This window comes from Megalobrama amblycephala, linkage group LG1 (assembly GCF_018812025.1).
Source record: "Megalobrama amblycephala isolate DHTTF-2021 linkage group LG1, ASM1881202v1, whole genome shotgun sequence".
Taxonomy (NCBI): Eukaryota; Metazoa; Chordata; class Actinopteri; order Cypriniformes; family Xenocyprididae; genus Megalobrama; species Megalobrama amblycephala.
In genome coordinates, this window is record NC_063044.1 from 20,128,167 (window position 1) to 20,153,324 (window position 25,158).

At 41.8% G+C, this 25,158-nt stretch overlaps 2 protein-coding genes across 2 annotated transcripts in view; both read left to right on the forward strand.

The window, feature by feature from the left end:
• Window positions 1-3,019, forward strand: part of LOC125260627 — a 32,337-nt gene extending 29,318 nt beyond the window's left edge. Inside the window, exon 6 of the mRNA XM_048179413.1 lies at window positions 2,247-3,019. Within this exon, the coding sequence (XP_048035370.1) occupies window positions 2,247-2,785 (539 nt within the window). The 3' untranslated portion in view covers window positions 2,786-3,019. The remainder of the gene's footprint in view (window positions 1-2,246) is intronic.
• Window positions 1-25,158, forward strand: part of LOC125243939 (gastrula zinc finger protein XlCGF57.1-like) — an 848,513-nt gene that overhangs the window by 41,777 nt on the left and 781,578 nt on the right. The gene's annotated exons all lie outside the window — the stretch shown is intronic.

Genomic DNA, 25,158 nt, shown 5'->3' on the forward strand with positions numbered 1-25,158 from the left:
ACGAACTCTGGAGCGGTTCGTTTGAGATGTGAAAGCAATCTGACACAGTTTTCATGACATTCAAGGCATCCTTTGTTATGTGACAAAACATCTTATCTGAAATGTGTGTCGTTTTGGAGTAACATAACAGCAACATGTCCAATAATCTACCTACAACTACTTAGGCTGGATGACAGGATAACTTTTAAGTCATTTTTCTCAGTTCTGCACTCTGCGTAGTTACTGCCTTTTTGCTTTGTAGGGCAGAGTTGTACTCGCATGTAACTTGCCTAAACGCATTTTGGTACGCTTTTAAATGTTGCTGTGTGAAAGCGAACCGAACCAAGAAGAAAATGCAACATTGTAACAAATTTAGTCCCTGTTTCGGAACAAAACAAACGATCCATAGGTGTGAAAACACCCTTAAATTAAAGTGTCTATATTGGGCTGTTTGTTTGATGACGTACACGAAAAGTGCCGTTCATTTTATTCTACACCACCTTAAAATAACATGAAAACTGAACATGTATTTCTAGCTGGTAAAATGTCGTATATACATGACATTCAATCAAATTACCTAATTTTTCGCGGTCAAAACTGACTGCATCCACACAAGCCAGCATCGCTACATTAGTGCTGTTCTCGACAATATAACGTTACCTTTGTAAAAGTGGGGATTTAGCATTTACTAGCATGAAAAACAACTATGTAGATTTAAGATTAAAACTCTCTTCCATACAAGAACATACCCTTCTGCGAGTTACTGTTTTTAATGTTGATCATATTATACCAGCAAGAATATTGCCCGAATATATTATATTATATTATCCCGAATATTGATTTTATACAACAGTTCAACAAACAAAAGGGTAATATTAAGTGATGTACATTTTAAACAGTATTGTCAGTATTTTTCAACGAAAGCCACAGCAGAACTGCAGCACACAAGCTGTTTCGTGAATGAATCTGCAGCTTTGAACGAATCGTCAATGATTCAATGATTAATTCATAAATACAGCCGCTTGCTTTGATACTGAAAGAATGAATGACTCGATGATTCATTCATAAAAACAATGACTTACCGCCACCTTTTGGCGGTTTTAATGTTATATTTAAAAGTATCACTTTGTTTTTTATCATCATTATATTTATTGCATTTTTTTTAAAATTTAAGGCATTATTTATTTTACAAAGGTATTTATAAAGGTAAAAAAATGCACTGGAAAAATTGTTTTAAGAAGGCAAATATTGTCCCTTAATGGAAATGTGTAACTGCAGTCTAAGTGGAAAAGAGAAGGTACACAGAAGGATGTTAAATCCCTCAGGGGGTATGACACTCTAGAAAGTTTGAGAACCACTGAAAGAGGATATATACAATTGCACCAGCTGCTGCTAAGAGTGTAATGTCAATACAGCCTGTTACCTTGATTCAGATTTTTCATAAGCTTAAATGAATTGGTTGAAAGAGAAAAATTACGACTATTTTTAAAGACTACATATAAAATAGCTATCAAAATTAATGTTGGTAACTGTAGTTTGACTAAAAGTAATGACTAAGACTTGACAAAAATGTGATGACTTTTCATTAGCTAAAACTAGACTAAAATATGAAAGACTAAAATGAGACTAAGACTAAGGTGCATTTTCATTTGAAGATAAAGACTAAGACTAAATCAAAAATGGCTGCCAAAATTAATACTGCAGATCTGTCTCTACTGCACAATCAATCTCTTATTGTTGGTTACAGAGAAACCATTGGAGAGTGCAGAGCTCATGCTGAACAAACTCTGGAGGACTGAGCTGATTCTGACTAAACGCCTCTGATTGGCCGTTGTGATCACATGATCAACAAACATGTCTGTGATTGGCTGCAGTGATCAACACTGCAGAAACACACAGTAAATAGAAAGCGCCGAGGCTCTTCACACACACAAACACACACAGGATCGTCTGTCAGCAGGAATGAACCGAGCCGCTACTGCAGAAGCTGCTATCATTACGCTTCACATTTAAGTGTCGCTTTAGTACTTTTGACAACACTAGTCTGCTCTGTTTCAGGCCTGACAGCTTTTCCACACAGTTGTGTTTAGGGCTCCAGAAGTCTAGGACTGGCACTGCTAGTGAGGTCTGAATCTCTAGTCTCTTTCACTGGATTAGTGAGGACATTTGTGAATCTGGAAGACATTTTGTCAAAGCTGTAAACACACACACACACACACACATCTTCACTGTTGTTGTTCTTGATGTTTCTCTCTTCTTGTGTTCAGATGCCTGTGATCTCACACTGGATCCAAACACAGCAAACACTGAACTCGTTCTGTCTGATGGGAACAGGAAGGTGACGCGTGTGGAAGAGGATCAGCCGTATCCTGATCATCCAGAGAGGTTTGATCAGCGTCCTCAGGTTCTGTGTAGAGAGAGACTGACTGGACGCTGTTCCTGGGAGGCTGAATGGAGCGGAGATTATGCTGGAATATCAGTGACATGTAAAGGAATCAGCAGGAAAGGAATGATTGATGACTGTATGTTTGGAAGGAATGACAAATCCTGGATTCTAGACTGCTCTGCTGGAGGATTCTCTGTCTGTCACAATAAGAACTACACTAAAATACCTGCTGTCCATTCATCCTCTAAGAGAGTAGGAGTGTATGTGGATGTGTCGGCCGGCACTCTGTCCTTCTACAGCGTCTCTGACACACACACACTCACAGGCTTACACACATTCAACACCACATTCACTGAACCCCTCTATGCTGGATTTACCGTTTATTTCTCCTCAGTGTCTCTGTGTGATATTAAAGGATAGAGAGACACTCTGTAAATCCTCTTTCTGATCTTCACACACTCAAATCTCACTTCATCACATTTGTATTAATTAATTTTTAATGCATGTTTTTCATTGTCATCTAGAAGTTACACATCTAGATCAGACACACACACTGTTCTGAATCTGTAATAAACAGAGTAATAAAGTTGCTTTAATATTCATGTTGTAAATTGTTCATCAGATTGAATAAAAGCACATTTGAGACTCATTTAATCCTGAGCTGGTTTGTGAATGACTGATGTGAACTGATGACAGTATGAATGATCATGAATGTGATTCAGATCAGCAGAATGAAGAAATCCCGTCGTCTCCTGTCTCCTGTGTTGATCCACTGCGTCCGTTGGGATTTGACACAAATGATAGTTAATGGCTGATCTATTTCAGCATCAGCAACATCACTAACAGTGGTTTAGTACAATAGCAGAGCTGCTCTATTTCTCCTCAATAATAATAGCTCTTAACTCTTTAACCCTTTAAGCCCTGAAGGCATTTCTAGAGTTGTTTTTCAGTGACACACAAAAGTAAACACTCATAACTCCAAAACTATAGCAAGAAGTCAAGAGTCAAAAGATCAATATCGTTTGATAGAAATATTTCCTCTAAAAAACTGTTATATTACATTTGGACATTCTCATGCTGAGAAACTGCTGATAAAAACAAGCAACTATATATAATTTTATTATAATTGTACATATCTTTGTTATTTGACATGTAATAACTCAGGAAGGAAGTTCCTCTACATCTGGATCAAATCTGATTATAAATCAATCAAAAGTTACAGCATTTGGAACAAGGAAACATCAATATAGTACACCGGGGAGCCGGGGAGGCTCCAGGAATGAGTTTGGGAACCCCTGCTGTAGACTGAACATGTGATGCGCTCATCCCTATGCCCTAATCCCTTCAAAGGGTTTACCCTCCGGAGTGAGCGCTTCGACGGGATGAAAGGTGTAGTGGTCAAAAAACTCTTTTTGGAACGCACTTCTGCATCATCTTAATGAGATAATCAAGTAGATTGTGTTTCTGTTTACAATGTCATTTTGGCCACAATAATGTATCAAATCTAACTCATAAATATTACAGTAGTATAGAAAAATACTATACATACATTTATAGGTAAAAAATCAAACTCTGAGCAAAGGATCATGGGGGCCTGAAGTGTCCATCAGTTGTAAATCCTTTATTCTGAAGGTCCTTTTGAAGTGTCCGGTTTTGAGCACTTCGGGTTGAACGACCCTTCAATATGGCGGCCATGATAGTTTCACTCTGAAGTGCCATTCACAGGGTGATATATCCCGTTTGTAACGCACCGTTGTTGTTTAGGCAAGGCCATTTTATTTATATAGCACATTTCACACACAATGGTAATTCAAAGCGATTTACCTAAATAAGAAACAAATACATAAGAATAAAAATAACAGTAAAATCAGAGGATAATCTATCTGGATGGACAAGTCAGGGAGTTTCAGTCAGAGAATTTTGCGTTTAACACTAGAAGCGCCAGAATTCCAAAACTACTAGAACAGCCATGAGCGGTCATTTTGACCGCTATATTATAAACTCTATAATCTCTAAATAAATTGCCCAATTGAGAGATTAATGTATTAATTTTGTTAGGATATCTTTTAAAAAACAAATAACACCAACATGTACATTTTTTATTTAGTTAAAAATGATAATTATAAATTTAGAAATATTCACACCATTTCATAGTAAAATGTAATTATTGCATATTCAGTATTTCTCTGTATTTATTTTACATAACTCAGAACAACAAAATAACATTTAAAATGATCTATGTGATTATGATTTTTTTTTTTTTTACAACATTTATGATACATTATAACACAGAACATAAGCTGGAAACAAGCAGCTCTAAAGTTAAAAAGAGTCACGAACGAAGTTTGGAACCATAAAACAATTACGCTACAAATTTTATATTAAATAGATATATCTATATCGTGCTCGGCTATTTAAGATTCACAGTCAACACAAGTTACTTCTGTTCTTCTCGCACAATTTCCACACACAGGTTTGTGGCATTTGTAGCAGGTGTCGTGCGTTTTATTTTGTTTGCGGATTCTCCACACCTGGCACTGTCTCCGTTTTGGTGTCAGTTGTGGGGGTTGATTTTTCTTTTGGTTGGGACCTTGTGTCAACTGCGATGCTGCCCTTTTTCCCTCCATGAACTCCGCTCTCAGCTCCTCTGCCAGTCGCAGCAGGAACTTCCTCCGGGCAATATTGCTGCTGGTGCACTCCTTGAAGAGGATGTGGGCATTGATTCCAGCGAGGTCGAGGATGTTGTAAAACACAGCCACTGGCCATCTACGCGTACCGCCTTTCACAGAGTATGCCCGTGCCATCTGATCTAGGACATCCACCCCATACTTGGTGTTGTTGTAATAGGTCACAGATTCCGGCTTTGCTTTCGGCCCATCAGTGATGCCCACGCTTGTGTGCACGGAGCTCAAAATGCACACATTCTTCCTCGGCTTTCCCTGGTATATATCGTGAGCATCACATCTGCACATTTTAGCACTTTTATGTTACACAACAGCGCTTGCTCTTTTGCGGAGGGGGGCAACTCGCGCTTACTTTTTCCCATAGTGCCAACCAGGCTGGTCTTCTTGGCCTGTAAGGCGGTGGCCAGTTTCAGTGAAGTGAAGAAATTATCCGTTGTAATATTTCTTCCCTTACCCAAGAATGGCTCCGCCAGTTTCAGCACCACACTCTCTCCCACGAGCTGACCTCTGCTCCGTGCCTCTTCTTTACCCAGAAACGGAGCCCCATTCAGCATGTATTTCGAACGGACATCAGCAGCCAGCCAAAATTTGATGCCAAATTTATCAGGCTTATTCCCCATGTACTGAAGAAATCTGCACCGGGCCTTGGTGGGGAACAGCTGCTCATCTATGGTTATGTCGGCACCGGGCTTGTAACAGGCTATGCTGTTCTGAATAAACTTGTTCCAAGTGGCCGATACCAGGGCAAACCTGTCATCCTGCAGACGCACACATCGGGTTTCTTTTTTATCGAACCGCAGGAATCTCATTATCTCCCTGAAGCGATTTCTGGCTATGGTTTCTTTGAAAAACGGGAAGCCCCATTTCTCCGACCAAAGGCTCCCCAAATCCATGTTCTTCGCACCCTGTGCTCCACGGATATATAACAGAGCTATGAAGGCTTTCAGTTCAGCCACTGTCAGGTCCCATGAGCTGTCACCACGGTGCTGATTTGCCTCAGCCACAGTGCAGTCCCTGATGTGTTTCAACATGCCATCGTCAAACAAACACAGAAAGGCAGTGAGCGCATCTTCGACGTTGTGCTTCGCGTGTGTAGCAGATCTGATTCTGCACATAATGAATTTTACTCTGGAGACAACAGGCCAGCTCCGAAACAGTATTTATTGATCTGGAAAACATGGGACACTTGATCAGAGAAACATCAGTTGCGCTAAATTCTTCCGTTAACACAACTATGACTGGAAGAAGGGAGAGAGAAAAAATGCGTCCTGCCTCGTCAGCGTCCACTCGCGCTCTGAGGCTGACGCAACTCACGTACTCCCAATAGGAATAGTGCGCAACACAGACAAGCGTCCCATACGAACAAACACTACAATGCATGGTTCCCACTCACAACAATACATGACCCGTGCAGGAATCCAACACTCAGTGAAATTAATTGACTTAAAATAATTAGAAAAATAGTTTTGGGAAGTTCACTGCATAAAAATAAAATATGATCAAATAAAATAAAATAATCTTTTCTCAACAGGCTACATTCACCCCCCTGAACTTCACAAAACTAGTCTAAAACTAGTGACTCAATGACACTGGGGATGTGATCACACTGACAAAATTACAGTACCTGTACGCAACATACATGTTACCCAACAAACTGGGAGAGCGACAAAAGAAAGTTGGCCAGACTCTCAAGTGTTTGCCTGCAAAAGAAGTGGCATAAACACTACTACAAAGATACTTGAATTGATCACCACTTATATTATACCCCAGATGAATAACAACTGATAGGAAATTTTCATCTCACACTTAGGAAGCTTTTGACCTGAGAAGGCTGAGCGAAGGGCTACGTAGGAGGGTTTTCTGGGTCATAATTTGAATCAGTCTATTAACTGGTTTTACAAATCTGCCAGCCCTAGTTCTGACTTGGTGGGTTGTTTCGGTTAAAGGCTGAACAATCTCTCCAGAGACTCCATCAGGCGGCATGGCCTCTTCTATGTCACGATCAACTTCCTCCACATCCACAGTAGAAAGGTCAGGCTCAGAGTTCTGAACATTTTCCCGATTCTCACATACGAGAACTGATCCATCTGGGACATGCTCTAGTCCTGTTCTAGAACTGGGTTCCCAGGTTTCCTCTTCTACTGATGAGCTTAATGGACAAGCTGGGGAATGAGCTGACTCAACAATTTCGTTACCAGCATCCTCAAATTCATTTAGAGTAGTGTCAATCTCTGACTCAGTTTCACAGCCTGACTTGGAGTCGTCGAAGGCTGGTTCTACACAGTCTTCTCTCTCATCGACAGGTAAGAAGTTGGCTCGTAGGAGCAAGTTTCTGTGAACCACCTTCTCCTGATTGGTCCGAGTGCTCCTCACACGGTAGGTATGACACCTTGTATCCACAGATACCACAACATGCAAGGTTGAGTCCCATTTGTCAGCTAGCTTGCATCGCCCACGCTCTCCTTTGTTGGCGAGCAACACATAATCGCCCTCCTCAATATCACGGCCTTTGACGTCTTTATTGTAAAGATTGTTGGCCTGTGCAAGTAACATAGCTTCTTTGAGATCGTCCCTCATTTTTCTGACATATTGGTCATAGTCTGTGACATTGTTATCCCGATCCACGCTCTGGAACATCAAATCGACAGGCAGTCTGGGAATCCGACCGTACATGAGGAAAAACGGGGCAAAGCCGGTTGACTCGTGTACAGTACAGTTGTAAGCGAAAGTCAAGGTTTGCACCATTTGCGGCCAGTCTTGTTTGGTTCTCGGAGGCAACGCCCTGATCATATTACCCAAGGTGCGATTGAACCTCTCGACTTGGCCGTTGCCCATCGGGTGATAAGCTGTGGTTCGTGACTTCTGTACGCCAGCAATTTGCAAAAGTTCCTTGATCAACCTGCTCTCAAAGTTCGCTCCTTGGTCTGAGTGAATTCTTTGTGGAAATCCATAGACACAAAAGAACTTATCCCATAAGTGACGAGCGACTTGAGCTGCTGACTGGTTCTTGCACAGGAAAGCATTCGCCATTTTCGTGAAGTGGTCTGTTACCACTAATACATTGACTAATACATTGACACTTTTGCCAGAAGAATCCTCAGCACACCAGAAGTCAACACACACTAATTCTAATGGGCTGGTGGTTCTAATGCTTTCTAACGGGGCTCTTCCCTCTGGTTCAGGGGTTTTGCTGACCACACAACGTTGACAGCATCTTACATACTCCCGGGTGTCACTCTCCATACCGACCCATGAAAATCTCTGTCTTGCCAAAGACAACGTTCTTCCTTGGTCTTGATGGCCTGCCTCGTCGTGGATGCCACACAGGACTACACTGACCAGCGAATCAGGGACAATGAATTGGTGACGTGTAAACTTAGTCACTGGGTCCTTGCAGATGCGGTACAATATACCATCCAACAGCTTTAGTCTGTCCCATTGCTTCAGTAGCCTCAGAGCCTTATAAGGTTCTTTAGCTCTTTCTCTACGAGACGGTCTCCTACCTCGACACACATAGAAGAGAACTCTTGAAAGCACATGATCACCTTCCTGCTTCTCTTGAAGCTCTTTCAGTGAGTAGACAGGTAAGGGGTTCTGACCAACTGGTAATGTCTGTTGGATTTCTTGAGCAAGCCAAGATATAACTCTATTCCATGCTCCCACTTCCCACTGTGCATGAGCTTCCAAGACAGCAGAAACTTGATCAGAGGACAAGGAACACTGATCCAAAGGATGTCCAACACACTGGCAGTTTGCGCTGAACCTAAAGGAATTCTGAACTGTCTCCTCTCTTATCTGTTCAGACTGTTCGAGCAGATGGTTGTAGGGCTCCGCCACTAGTCTCTGACTCACACGGCTGGGGACAAATGGCTGACGGCTCAATGCGTCGGCGACCACATTTTTGGCACCAGGTATATACTTGATGTCGAAGGTGTACGGGGCCAACTTAGCCACCCACCTCTGTTCGCACGCGTCTAGTTTCGGCTTTGTTAGGATATAAGTCAACGGATTATTGTCCGTCCAGACTGTAAAAGGATGTCCCTTTAGCCAATGGCTAAATTTATCACAGACGGACCATTTCAATGCTAGAAACTCAAGACGGTGCACGGGGTAGTTGGACTGAGCCCGTGTGAGTGCCTTACTAGCAAAGGCGACAGGTCGTGCCGTAGATTCCCCTTCGGGTATTTGTGATAATACTGCCCCTATACCATCCAAAGAGGCATCCGTAGAAAGAATGAATGGCTGGGTGAAGTCAGGGTGAGCTAACACTACAGAGTTCAGAAGAGCTGACTTGAGCTGTTCAAAGGATTGAATGCACTCTCTAGTCCAGTCTGACGGGCTGAGTTTCCTGAAGATAGTGCCTCCTCTTGAGTAGCCCTTTTTTCCTTTGGCTGTGGCAGTTAAAGTGAAGAGTGGTTTGGCAATACTGGAACAGTTAGGGATGAACCGTTGGTAATACATGACCATACCCAAAAAGGATTTGATCTTTCTTGGTGAAGGTGACACTCCATCATCCATCATGAAGTTCTGTTCGGTGACGGCAGTAATGGCTGCAATTTTGTCGGGATCGGTCGCAACTCCATGCTCATTCACGACATGGCCGAGAAATCTGACACTCCGTCTCAGGAAGTAACATTTCTTAGGTGCCAGCTTCAACCCATGAGTACTCAATCTGTCAAAGACCATCTCCAACCTTTCCAGGGCTTTTTGTTCACTGGGAGCCACCACTAGAAGATCATCCAAGTAGCACAGCAGAGTAAGGAAGTTTTGGTCTCCAAATATATTCATCATAAGCTGCATGAAACTCGCTGGGCTGTTGCATAGCCCCTGTGGAAGACGATTGAACTCATAGAGACCTAGAGGTGTGGTAAAGGCTGTAAGTCTTTTGTCTTCCTCACACATGGAGATGTTGTAGAAGCCAGATGTGAGGTCCATCGCGCTGAACAAAGCATTCCCTCCCAGGGCAGCAAGACAATCGGCTTGATGAGGAAGAGGGTGTGCGTCCTTTATCGTGCGTGAATTCAACCAGCGATAATCAACACAGATGCGGAGGTCACCACTCTTCTTCCACACAAGAACTAAGGGAGAGGCCCACTCACTGCTGGATTTACGGATGATGTCTCGTTCTTCCATCTCTGATAATACTTGGCGTAGCTTCTGATAATGCCCTGGAGGCACACGCCAATAAGGTAAACGGAAAGGGCAGTTGTCAGACAGATGGATGCGATGCACAAAGTCTTTCGCTCTCCCACAGTCTAGCTTGTGCTTAGAGAATACATGTTCAAACTTCTGGACCAAGTGCAATAACTGGCCTTTCCATTGAGGTGACACTTCACAAGAGTCAATGTCTAAGTCACTCAATCCCATCTTCTGCAGAATGTCCTGGATGTCTGGTTCAGGTGGATCATCATGCAGAGACTGACTCTGTGTTTTCACAGTTGTAAAGGGTCGCTCAGAATCCAATTCCAAATCTTCCAATGCCACACAAGGAGAAACATTGACAACTTTAGAATTTTTCTTCAAAGTGATAGGCTTGTCATACGGGTTGAGCATTCTTACTGGTACCCATCTATCAGTGGTCATGGAAACCACCACACGTCCCACAATGATATCTTTTTTATGGGTTGGCGACTTGGTTGGTTCAATCAACACCGCGCTGCCCTCAGAAATAGGTGTTGTAGGAGGTAACTTGGCCCACACCAGGTGTTCCCGCTTAGGCAGCAGCGTGACTGCTTGAACCAGTTTGGCAGTTCCTATGATGTCAGGCATCTCATCACCTCTCCATCTGTTAAGACCAGAAAGCACATTGAGGAACTGTTCAACATCAGAATCATTAGTTGATTCAGGCCTGTTCACTACACGCCAGTATGAGGGGTTCTGCTTAACACTCTGAGGTCTGAGGGTATCGCCGGCGATACCACCGTGGTTTTTTCTTATCAGTGTGAAAGAGACTCAAAATACTCTGTCAATGTTGCACATACAATTAAGAGTTATACACCATTTTAATCTGTGGAATATCTTCTTTCATTTGTATACACTCAGAGTAAAAACAAAATGTTGTGCTTTTTGTAAAATAAAGAAAACTAACATGATGCGTGATCTCTCGTCTCCCTCTGAACGAAGTCCAATCTGATAGTTCTTAGAAAATGAACTGTAACTTAGTGAATACTAATGACAAAAAAATTACACTTATGTCTAAAAAAACGTTAAGATGTCAGGTTTTAAAACATATGAGTCAAATCGAAAACAAACCTTCTGTGTTTATGTAATCTGTATGAAAAGAGAGCCATGTCAGAAGTCTGTGATTCAGCTCATTATCCGCTAATGTGGCCACGCCCACGGAGCCAGCGCTATTCAGACACAAATTCAGTCAATACATGCATACATCATCTCAATCGTGTATTTATTGTCTTCAAAAGTGTTTTGAATAGCCAAATTTAGCGATCTCTTGCCTCTGTTAGTTCCTTGATTGTCACATGATATGCCTCTTCTTTTACTGAGGAATTTGTGGACAAAAGGGGCAGAGCGCCCTCCGGCTCAAGTATGAATTAAAAACACAGCATCCAGCGCTCATAATGATGACAATAAATATAGAATAATAAATATTACTCCTCTGTATAGAAAAGTGATATATACATATGAGAATCCATCAATATTTCTCCAAATGTGTATGCTTTTAAGCATATTAAGAAATTATGGTCAATATAAGATTTTAAGAGTCAAAATGTGAAGCTTGAGTCTTAGATCTTCTTAATGATGTATAGTTTTTTCAACTGCACATCAACTTTTAGGCACTATAATATAACAAATATAGTAGCCTATATGAAATGCCCTAGAGGTAGGAATGTTCAGACGCTTTGCATCACAGAAATACATTATATTTTAAAGTATATTAAAATAGAAAACCATTATTTGGTTAGAGACTTGAGACTTCTTTTAAAAACATTATAATGGCAATGTGTTCAATCTTTTGACTGGTAGTGTAATTTAACATAGGCCTATACAAAATTTTCTTCATATCATGTGCAATAATACGTGCATGCATGAGATCACAAAAATCATGTTTTTTTTTTGGACTTTAATCCTGTTATCAACATGATCACAGAGGGTTTTTTCACAGCCTACCTGACTGAAAGGCCTCATTAATATGCAAGTCATTTCAGGTCATTATTATTCAATTCTTTTGTCTTTTCAGGTGAGAATCACCCATTATACATGAGGATTCACGCTTCCATGCATACTGTGTTTCTTGACCAAAAGTGTCTTAGAAAATTTAAATCTCTCTATTGTTTTATATGAAGGAGTAGGAAGGATAACTTTTACTTCATTCTGAAGCAAAAACTATAGTCTACAACCTCCAATACCCAGAATCCTTGTGAACACAGTTTTAATATATTTTTTTTTGGCCTTATTTCAGTGACTTAAGTTTTTTGTTTTTTCAATAACCACGCATAAACGTTATTCCTTCAAAAACACAAACATGTACATACATGTTCCTCACATATTATTGTAGCCTAGTTTGTGCTGAATACAGTGTAATGACACTTTTGTCATTAATATGTTTATGAACAACTGAAAAAAGCACAAATGTCAGGGCATGTCAAAACTTCTCCAGGGCCCCAAAAATCCTCAGACCCCTGAGGGTTAAACCGGCTCAAGATGAATTTAAGAACATTGGTGCCCAGTATCAACTCGTCCCGTTGGCCCGTAACAACCAGCGTAGGTACACTGACCTCGTACTCATACACTCTCATCTTCAGCTGGTAAGTACACTTTGGCGCAACCTGAACTCCACCACATCCAACCAGCATAATGTTGGCTTGCATCTCACACTGATCCAGAGACAAGCCAGCATCCAGCAAACAGGATTCAGCAACTTCGCTAATGGTGCAAGCCATAGAGCCGCTGTCCAACAAAGCTCTTAAAGGAATGCTGTCATTGACTAAAACGTCAGTATAGAAAAGGCTGTCTGCCCGTGCCAACTGGGTCACATTCTGAAACAGAATCAAATTATCACTAGCCACAGACTTACAAGTCGACTCGTATATGCTTGATGCATCATCTTGGAGGGTATGAAATTCTTCACCCACACTATCCCCTCCCAAGTGTAGGTGTGTCAGTTTCCCTGAACCTGAGGGTGGCTCCCAGACTCTACACTTTTTCTAGGGAAATCCCTGCGTTGGTGACCAACTTCTAAGCAGATCAGGCATCTTCTCTTTGACATGCAGTGTGACCGTGTGGAATGGGTTCTCTCATGGCAAACACGACATCTGGATGGACGTGACCAAGAGGGCAAGTGCGATCTACTAGGGGCAGCCTGTGTATTGGTACGGTCAAGCACCCTTTCCAGCATGCTGAGCACTCGCTCTAACGTACCCGTGTCAGTCAAGACTGTATGTGGAGGTGGTGTGGTGATCTCAGGCTTAGTGGTCTGGGTACTGGGGATGCACACTGCTGCGTTCACTGCAGTATTGTCCACAGTAGTAGTCTCTGTGTGACTGACGGTGGCAGTAGCTACTTGGAATGAATGGCCAGGGACAGAGTAAGAGCGTAGTTTCTTTGTTCTCAGCTCCCTTTGATGCTCATCGATCGCTTCTTGAACCTCTGCTGAAGACCACTTGGTGATAGGCTTGCATCTGAACACACTAGAAAGATCAGCATCAGAGCAGTTCCTAATAAACATCATTGTGATTTCTTGTGAAATGTTTTTCATTCCGCCACCCTGTTTCTGCAGGTGATTATCACCGATTTCGGCTGCATTATTGAGACGGACCCAATAGTCGACAGGGCTTTCTTTGTCATGAGGCAGAGTGGAGTAGAAGTCTGCCAGCGGGAGACAAGACTCTGGGCTTTCACTGAAATAACGTAAGAGCATTTTGTAAATGGTCTCGGGAGCAACAACCAAGTCCGGTGAGGGGTTACTTTTCAGCCCTACTTTAACAATGTTTTTAGCTCTGCCCAGAAGATGATTCAAGATTTCATTGGCGTGCTCTGCTTTTGGGAGGTCGCACTTCTGTAAGTATACCTCCATTAACTCTATCCACTCATGAACAGTATGTTTATCTGTACCATCACCACGGAAAATAGGAGGCTCCCTTTTATCAGATCGGACAATCAGATTCAACCTGGATAAGTCGAGAGTAGTGCTAGCCAGCTCGCTTTTGACTGTTTTGGGGGTAGTCTGATGCCCCAGAACAGAAGGACTACGATCAGCTAAGAGCCGGTCCAAAATACTATCACCAATTTGGCTACCAAGCTCCTCAAGTAGCTCTGTTATCTGCAAGCGAGAATCATCATTTATCGGGGTAGGCGTGAATGATGAAGCACCAGAGTTTACTTTTTCCCCCATTTGTGAAAGGCTAAATTTGACATCGCCAATTTGATCATTTTCTTTACGTCTCACAACAGCATCTGGACTGCTGAAATCTCTACCCCTCCCCAAGACTGGTGTAAACATGTTGTACATTTTACTTTCTGTAATCAGCTGTACATAAAATAAATTGATTCAAATAAATTGTCTTAATGATTCAATGTCCGATCCAAAAGTCAATGTCTTAATGATTCCGTGTATGATTCAAAAGTCAGTATCCTAATAATTCCGTGTATGAATCGAAATTCAATGTCTCAGTGATGTGAAAAAACCTGAATGTTACTGAAATGAGGAAACTTCATCAATTGATGCTGGAAGACAGGACTCTACCCCCGACTTGACAACTGGCAACAACTGCAACAACTGGCAACGACCGGCTTGTTGAATCCAGGATGGTCACAGCAACAGCTCCACGTGAACAGACAACACCCGGTGATCGGCTGCGGCTGATCAGTTGTATCCAAGATGGTCACGGCACCAGTTTTATGTAGACACATAATGAATTTTACTCTGGAGACAACAGGCCAGCTCCGAAACAGTATTTATTGATCTGGAAAACATGGGACACTTGATCAGAGAAACATCAGTTGCGCTAAATTCTTCCGTTAACACAACTATGACTGGAAGAAGGGAGAGAGAAAAAATGCGTCCTGCCTCGTCAGCGTCCACTCGCGCTCTGAGGCTGACGCAACTCACGTACTCCCAATAGGAATAGTGCGCAACACAGACAAGCGTCCCATACGAACAAACACTACAATGCATGGTTCCCACTCACAACAATACATGACCCGTGCAGGAATCCAACACTCAGTGAAATTAATTGACTTAAAATAATTAGAAAAATAGTTTTGGGAAGTTCACTGCATAAAAATAAAATATGATCAAATAAAATAAAATAATCTTTTCTCAACAGGCTACACGTGTGCAGTGGGACCGGCAGCTTCAGTCAGAACATTTTGGTTCTGCCTTCTCCCTGGACGTTCAGTTGACTGAAGGATGGTCCACACCGTCCCATCCTTTCCCTTTTCCACAGCCACCTCCGGCCGAGATGACTCTAAGGGCGGGCTGAGCACTCCAGCTGGCACAAGTGCAGGTACTGGTTCGGGAAAGCCTAGGACAACAATATAACACTAATAAGAATAATAATAACAAAAATATAATAATAATAATAATAATAATATCATCACAATAATAATAATATTCTAATAATAATAACAATAACAATTACTTAGCCCAAGAATGATAGTAATATTCTAATAATAATAATAATAATAATTTTATAATATTATAATATAATAAAATAATAATAACATGAACAGCAGAACTAGTAAATATGGGTTTTTCCAAGTTTACCTGGAACGTCAGCTATGAACGGAACATCTGGTTCCCTAATCTCCGAGGAAGATAGCCGCCTCTTTTTCCTTTTTACGGACTCTGACTCACTCTCTGATGAGGATGAACTGTTGTCTTGCACCCAGGAAAGGTCGCTGTCACTTTCCACCTCAGACAGCGCCCCTGCATCAGAGTCATCACTGTCCAGATTGTGAAGCATTTCCAAGGCCATGGCAAAAGTCATATTTCTCTTCATTCTATTATTTGTATTAGACATTTTCTAAACGCTCGCTATAAACTCTTTATAAATCTATTTTATAATAATAATAATTTGGCAATAATAATTTGTAGTCCAAGAATTAATATTTATAATCAAATGAGCATATGCTAATAGTACTGGAGACGCTGACAGAGACGATAAACCGCGGGAAAGAACAATAGAATCGTACGAGATTTAGAGCGGTCAATATGACCGTTATGGCTTTAATAGGTAGAAATGCTCATATTTGTTTTGCCTTTTATGTAATTTAAATAAAATCTATTGTAAGTAAAAATAGAAACACTTTTAGGAAAAGTCACAAACCAGCAAGATCGTATTTTTTTATTCAACAAAGTTATTGTACATATACATTTCAAAACAGTCATTTTGACCGTCATGGCAGTTCTAGTATTAAAGGGTTAGTTCACTTTTAAATAAACTTTTCCTGATAATTTACTCACCCTCATGTCATCCAAGATGTCCATGTCTTTCTTTCTTCAGTCGAAAAGAAATGAAAGTTTTTGATGAAAACATTCCTGGATTTTTCTCCATATAGTAGACTTGAATGGGCACCAAACGATTAAAGGTCAAAATTAGTTTCACTGGAGCTTCAAATTGTTCTACACGATCTCAGATGAGAAATAAGGGTCTTATCTAGTGAAACCATCAATCATTTTCTGAAAAAAATTGAAAATTATATAAGTTTTAATCTTAAATGCTCATTTTGAACTAGCTCTCTTCCTCTCCTCTATTAGAATTCCAGCAGTGTAGACACTGCTAAGCGTATTACTGCCCTCCACAGGTCAAAGTTTGAACACATTTTTATATGCAATATGCTAGTTCAATAGTATATAACAATTATCCCCGTTTCGACTGACAGGCACGCGATTGGTCCAGACATCCTCCGGTCAGACTAGCGCGCGCTCTGTGTAAACAGGCTAGCAGATCTCCTCAGAAAGATTCAAGTTCAGTACTGTAGAGTGTAGTGTAGTATACTGTGTGTAAGTTAGTTCTGTTTATTAATAATATTTGAGAAATGTCGCTGTCAAATTTGTCACGCACGCCTGTGGAAAAGGACGACGAGGATGAAAACGTTGAACAGCCTGTGACTGATGTTGGGGAAGTTAATAGAGTAATGTCTAGTTGTGAAGCAGTTAGCGGTGATCGAGATGTCGAGTTAGCCAAAATACGTGCCTTTTGCTGTAAAGGGTGTAAACTCAACAATGGAGAGCTGTGTTTTCTGTCATTTGATGAAGATTTCGTTTACGAGATACGTCTGTCTATGGCCTCTCTCACCGAATACGAGAAAGACCTGGTCCTGTTGGGGAAACTAAGTTGCCACTTTCACAATTCCAAGATGACAAGATGCTCAAAGAAGAAAGTGCAGCAAGAGCGTCAGCACCAAAGGACAGATAATTACGTTAATGGCAGGAGAGTCTGTCGTGAGACATTCAAGTTTTTACATTGGTAAGTAAATTTAAAATTTAAGCAGCTCTTAATTCAGAACTAGCTATGTATTAGGGCGAAATGCATTGTTCTACATTTTAGTGACAGTGTGCTGTTCTTGTTTTTATTTTAGCATAAGCCAAAACAAGTTGACAGCTCTCCTGAGGCATTACAAAAAACATGGGTTGACCCCCCCCTGTAAAAACATCTGGTGGCCGTCAGAAATCAGATAAGCGCCTGCTCACGGATGATGACATCTGTCCAGGGGTGAATCTAACGGGGTGGCAACTGCCAGTGGCGCCTGCAGCTGTACGGCTGTACCCACTGTGTGTACCATTTTTTTTTAAATAGGCTCATTTTCCAACTCTCCTAGACTTAAACAGTTGAGTTTTACCGTTTTCTAATCCATTCAGCCGATCTCTGGTTCTGGCGGTACCACTTTTAGCATAGCTTAGCATAGTTCATTGAATCTGATTAGACCGTTAGCATGACGCTTAAAAATGAGCAAAGAGTTTCAATATTTTTCCTATTTAAAACTTGACTCTTCTGTAGTTAAATCGTGTACTAAGACCGATGGAAAATGTAAAGTTGGGATTTTCTAGGCCGATATGGCTAGGAACTATAGTCTCATTCAGGCGTAATAATCAAGGAGCTTTGCTGCCGTACCATGAGTGCAGCAGGCGCAGATATATATTACGCAGATATGATGATATTATCTCCTTTAGTGATACAAGCTCAGACTCATTTTGAATCTCTTGATGTTTTTCATATAGTGCCTTTACTTGGTGCCTTGATGGATATTAAAATCTTATTTATTTATCAATTTTAAACAGTATATAGATGACTATTTTGTGGTAATGCATTGTTTGTGAACACAATTGTGTAAGTCAGGCCATAAATCTCCAAAAACTAAGCACGGGCGCTTGCTTTGGTGTTGCCACCCCTCATAGACCTCATGCCACCCCTTTGCCACCCTATAAATAATTTCCTAGATCCGCCCCTGCACCAGGTAATACTAATCCTGTGCGAATAGGGCTATAGAATGTATTGACAGTATCGTCAGTTGAGGCTCGTGCAGCCTGTCTAACTCGCTGAGAAATCAACACTATATGCGCAACAGCACACACAAAAGAAACATGAGCAAACATACTGCGGTAGAAAAAAAGATAAATATTCTAGATAATATATGCAACAGTGAGCCATTCATTATTGAATGTGTCATGATCACCGTCTGTTCCCATCACGTTCCTGTTCACTCCGGACTCCATTTCCCATAATCCTCCCTTGCTCATCACCTGCACTCACTCCACAATCACTCCACACTAATCACCACACCCAGCTGCCACGCATTACCAGGACTATAAAGGACTTTCACACACACCACCTCACCGCGAAGTCTTGTTAACTATTGTTGCAATTCTAAGCGTTACCCTGTGTTTATCCTGTCTGTTCCTGCTTTTGACCCTCGCTTTGTTATCCTGTTCTGTGATTGATATCTGCCTGCCTCTGACCATTGCCTGTATTTTGACCACGATTCTGCCTAGCCCTTGCTGTTCCTGTTTGCCCCTGCTTTGACCCTGCCTGTACGACCACTCTTACTTTAATAAAGCTTGCAAATGGATCTCTGCATGAGTCCCGCCTCGTTACAGAAGACTTCGCCGCCACCACGATCCAGCAGCTTGCCCGGAGAGCATTTGAACGGTATGGACATTGCTCAATTGTTGTTGTGGAGTACGCAGGGTACACGTTCTCTGGAGGAATATATTGGTGAATATCTGGACATTGCTTACTATTCTGATCTGCCTGACTGTGCATTAATAGACTTTTTCTGTGATGGCGTTAACCAGCCACTCCAGAACAAACTACGTTCATCACTCAGTAACTTTATGGATTATGCTTTATTGACTGTTGGCTCTCCGTTTACTGTGGGTGTTGCGGAGAAATGCGACACCACGGTGAATTATGTAATGGCTGCCACACCAATGGACACTCACAAAATGGCGGCTACCATCACAAAAACACAAAGTCAAAACACCGCTGATCGCCCAGAGCCACGTCACGTCTCCGCTGATCGCCCAGAGCCACGTCACGTCTCCGCTGATCGCCCAGAGCCACGTCACGTCCCCGCTGTTGTTCCAGAGCAGCCCTCTCTCCTTGTTAGTTCTGTCATGGCCAAGAGGGCTGTTTTCACTTTTTATGTCTTGGCTGTCATGCGTGCGTGGAGGATGTACTCGAGCTCTATGGACTTGGGAGCAGTCTGCCAGCCCGAGCCCGCTGTCGTCCCCGAGCAGCCCGCTGTCGTCCCTGAGCAGCCCGCTGTCGTACCAGAATGGCCTGCTGCCGTCTCAGAGCAGCCGTTTGCCCCGCTGGCCGCTTCACTCTCAAGCCCACCGGTCGCAACGCTCTCAAGCCCGCCGGTCGCAGCGCTCTCAAGCCCGCCGGCCGCAGCGCTCTCAAGCCCGCCGGTCGCAGCGCTCTCAAGCCCGCCGGTTGCAACACTCTCAAGCCCGCCGGTCGCAACGCTCTCAAGTTCGCCGGTCGCAACGCACCTCAGCTGTCTGGATGCGATGAACAAGATGGCTGTTTCGCCAGTGCCCACGGGCAAGATGGCCACCCCTTCGGTGTCAAGGAACATAGGGGGTGTTCCAGCCATCGAGTCCGCTCCAGAACCTGTGCTACTTGACCTGTCGGCGCCCCACGAGCTCCTTGTCCACGAATCGACCATGGCCACCATTGATTTCCCCAAGAACTTTTTGGGGGAGGGCAGTATACCTGAGGGTGGGGAGCTTGTGGGTGGGTATCCTGCCCGGCCACTGCCGTCATCTGCCTTTGAACTGTCACGGTCGCCCATGGACTATAATCCACTAGGGCCATTAATGGACTTTGACCCACCGTGGTCATCTTTGGACTCTGTCCCGCAGTGGCCGCCCAAACCACCTGACCTGCCATGGCTGCCCAAGCCACCTGACCTGCCGTGGTTGCCTGAACCACCTGACTTGCCGTGGCTATCCGTGGCACCTGACCCGCCATGGCTACCTGTGGCACCTGACCCTCCATGGTGGCCGAGTTCCTGGAACCTGCATTGGGGACCCTGTTCATGTCTGCATACCAGTCCCCAATGCACCCACCCCCCCTCCCTAGCTGTTCTGTTTACGTCGCGAGGACGCGCCTTCCGGGAGGGGGGCATTATGTCATGATCACCGTCTGTTCCCGTCACGTTCCTGTTCACTCCGGACTCCATTTCCCATAATCCTCCCTTGCTCATCACCTGCATTCACTCCACAATCACTCCACACTAATCACCACACCCAGCTGCCACGCATTACCAGGACTATAAAGGACTTTCACACACACCACCTCACCGCGAAGTCTTGTTAACTATTGTTGCAATTCTAAGCGTTACCCTGTGTTTATCCTGTCTGTTCCTGCTTTTGACCCTCGCTTTGTTATCCTGTTCTGTGATTGATATCTGCCTGCCTCTGACCATTGCCTGTATTCTGACCACGATTCTGCCTAGCCCTTGCTGTTCCTGTTTGCCCCTGCTTTGACCCTGCCTGTACGACCACTCTTACTTTAATAAAGCTTGCAAATGGATCTCTGCATGAGTCCCGCCTCGTTACAGAATGAATCAGCTGTTTGAACGAATTGGTTGAATCAATGATTCACTCAATAAGACAGTGACTTGCCACCATCTACTGGTGGTTTAATTTCATATTTAAAAGTATCATTGCATTTTTCCAACATTTCATATTCGTATGTCAACAAAAGTAAAACGTTAATCTAATAAGATTATTTATGCATTTGTAATTTTGAGTAAATTAATTTATGGAACCTCATATCTTCATTAAACAGTCTGAATAAATGCATCTAAATGGCACTTTCGATGCAGCTTCTGTGTTTTCTCTGCAGTGGAAAGATGGAGTTGATACTGATTTCATTTGAATAGTAACAACCATATAGTGTCTTATAGTGTTGTAGTCAAGACCACCTAAACCGAGACCAAGACAAGACCAAGACTTTGAAGGGTCGAGACCGAGTCAAGACCAAGACCAGTGCAAGTCCCCACACTGCATGACACACTTATGATAAAATGAGGAATATGCATACGATTGGCACTTCTCTCGTGTGTGTGGGTGTGTAAGAGAGAAGTTTTGATAAAACAAACACTTAAGAGCTGAAATTAACTTAACCATTTATTCAGAACTCCTTTTCCATGGTTTGCCATCCACCTAACACAATGTAGGTGTTTCAGCCATAAAATTACAAAAATTGTAATTGGGAGAACCTTAAACATTGATGACATTATATGCCAAACCTGAATGAACTGCAGTGGCAAAACACTCCTAACAAGCTCACCACCAAGGATAAACATAAAGCTGTAGGTAACAATAAAAAAAAAAAAAAAAAATCAAATATGATCAATGGGAAATTTGTTTAACGTAGCGTTTGGTTACATTTAAGAAAAATGAGAGATTGCAACATTTTGTGACCCAAACGTGCACGATGGGGTCTCATTATAATACCCCCTCTACTAAAAACCCTCTCCACTGGTGCAGAGGAGTCAGGGACCGACAGCACCTTCGTTCTTGGTCACCCCCCTGACTAAGGTCCTTCTCCCCCGATCGCACAGTTGGCCTGCTTTAGGAAGAGTCCTGGTGTTTCCAAACTTCTTCCATTTACGGATGAAAGAGGCCACTGTACTCATTGGGACCTTCAATGCTGCAGACAGTAGCTCAAGGTCCTTTCTGATGCCGTCCCCTCCACTCTCTTCACTTGTCCACTGTCATTACTGCGGTGTATATTAAAAACAAACAAACATCAAAATATATTATCATTTAATACTTACACTTTATATTGTTTCCCCTGGGGGCTCGATATATTACTAATTATATGGAGAAACATTACACAACAGAATCCTATCTATACTTTGTAAATAAATTAAAATCAACCTAAGTGCATTTATATTCAATTAAGTAATCGAAAATCACAAAATGTTAATAAATCAACTCGAAAAAGAAGTGACAGTGATATAGACAACAATTTCTTACCAAATTGCCAGTAATCAGCCAGATGTATGGTGAATCTACAAAAAGGAAAGAAATGGTTCACTGAAAAGTCCTTAAAATGAGGAATTTAATTTTTACTACAGACCTATTCGTATTTTTGGGGTATTTATGGCGGTGAATGAGAGAATAAATTAAATATATTTTTTGTATTCCCATTTTCTCAAATAGCAAAAGAAAAACTAAACAACAGTGTTTTCACAACTTTCAAAAAGATGAAAAAAATAGAGAGAGATTGATAACCGATTTACCGTCACTCCCATAGCTGCTACAGGAAATCATATTCACTGAAAAAAATTATTTTGGCCATGCTTAAATTAAGCATAATTACATTTTGCTTGTTTATATCATTTAAATTTAGTTTTTGATTTTAATAAAAAAAAAATTAATTGGTTTTATGGGAATTACAAGTGTTTTGAACCAAGCTGTGTAAATTCATTAAAGTCAGTTAAAAAAAATTAAGTTGGTTCCTTGCGCATGCGCAGTTGCGCACACAGTTGCTTTGGCGCCTTTCCAGTCAGCTTACTCAGAGACGACGAGTTGAACTTGAAGGGTTTCGTCTATGGGGGTAAATTGATGCCAAAACCATTGAAAATGGACAGACTAAAAGTCACAAACAGATATTACAACTTGTAAACACAAAACACAATCTACAAATAGATAAAAAATCCGCAAACAAAGTCCTCATGATACGCAAATGTAAAACAAGATCTACAAATAGATACAAAGTCCTCAAACAAACTCTTTGTGATCCACAAATATAAAGCATGATCTACAAAAATATTAAAAATCCACAAATAAACAAATCCTGATTCACAAATAGAAATCAGCGACTTGTACTTGAAAACCAGAATTTGAATGAATGTAAATTGACTTGTTTGCAGGTGAAGATCATGTTCTGTTTGTAGATTGTGTCACATTTGTTTTCATAATTCTGACATTATTGTTTCGCTGTTTTGACAAAATAATGCCATAATCATTGAAAATGAAGAGACTATGAGTCAAAAATGCATATTACAATTTGTAAACACAAAACAAGATCTACAAATAAATTTAAAATCTGCAAATGTAAAACACAATCTGTGAATAGATTCCAAATCTGCAAACAAACTCCTCATGATCCGCAAATGTAAAACTAAATCTACAAATAGATAAAAAATCCACAAACAGACTCTTCATGATTCACAAATAGAAATCAGTGACTTGTACTTGACAACCAGAATTTGAATGAATGCAGAGTGATTTGTCTGCGCATGAGGGTCATTATTTGCTTGTAGATTGTGTTGCATTTGTTTTCAGAATTTTGGCACAGATATTTCGCTGTTTTTTCCATAAAAAAATCTACAAATGCCCTCCTCACAATTTGCAAACAAACACGGTCTAACTTGTATTGTCAAACCGCTGTAAAAAGACATTCTTACACATTCTGTGCAAAGCTCAGCATGCAAGTGTTGAATCTGTGTTTGCAGATCACAGGGCATTCACAGATCCCTCTGCACACGTCTACAGATCTTTTTGGCACTATCTTTCCGCAGAGTGTGTGACTACGATCCACACGTGTAGTCAGCCAATCAGGGGTATTGCTTCAATGTGATGTCACGCCCCCTCAATAAGCCCTTTTCAAAATAAGAGCGGAAACTTCTCTGATGGGTGGGCTGGGCTCACTGCCATTTACCGTTGCCGGTGTCACAGCGCACAGCTCACAAGATGGGTTGTCAGGTAGGCAGTCGCTCGACTAAGTAGCTGTGTGACATTTAAAGAATAACTTTATCGCACCCAGTACGTTAACGTTATGCACTGTCGTTAAAACTGCCCAGAAACCGGCTCACCAACAGCCTGGCGTTAGCCAGTTAACCCCATAACTTGTCCAACTAACGTTAGCCTAATAATATCATTTAGCTTTAGCTATAGCTGGCTATAACCAAACATGTGTTTACAGCATAGAACAACAGCACATACAGTTAACGTTAGCAGTTCTTGCACATTTTGTGCCAACAGCAACAAAATAAACGTTCGCTGGGGACGTATCGGCACTGTGTCCCCGTAGCATTTATGGCAAATATGTAAGTTAATGACACACTGAACATAGCATTAGGGTTAACTAGAACAACTCCTCATAGTCATGCTGTCAGTTAAGTTATTATCAGTGCCTGACAATTCAGCTGGTTGACTGTATGTGAAGCTGATGGTATATGGGGGAACATTTTAAGCATTGTTGCTGGGCAATCTTGCCGAGTGATTGTTGCTTGGGCACTTTCCCATTGAAAAAATACAATACATTGCTATCTGGATAATTTAGATCGGTCGTGGGCCCTGTGTCTCATCTGGTTGACCGTTTATGACAACATTGCCCAGAAACATTGCTAAACATTGCAAAAAGTGTGTGTGTTTGTTTTTTTGTTTGTTTCTCTGTGCTGGAGTTCTTTTAAAGGTGCCATCGAACATTTTTTTACAAGATGTAATATAAGTCTAAGGTGTCTCCTGAATGTGTCTGTGAAGTTTCAGCTCAAAATACCCCATAGATTTTTTTTTAATTAATTTTTTTAACTGCCTATTTTGGGGCATAATTAGAAATGCGCCGATTCAGGCTGCGGCCCCTTTAATTGCTCGTGCTCTCCGCCCCCTCCCCAGCTCTCAAC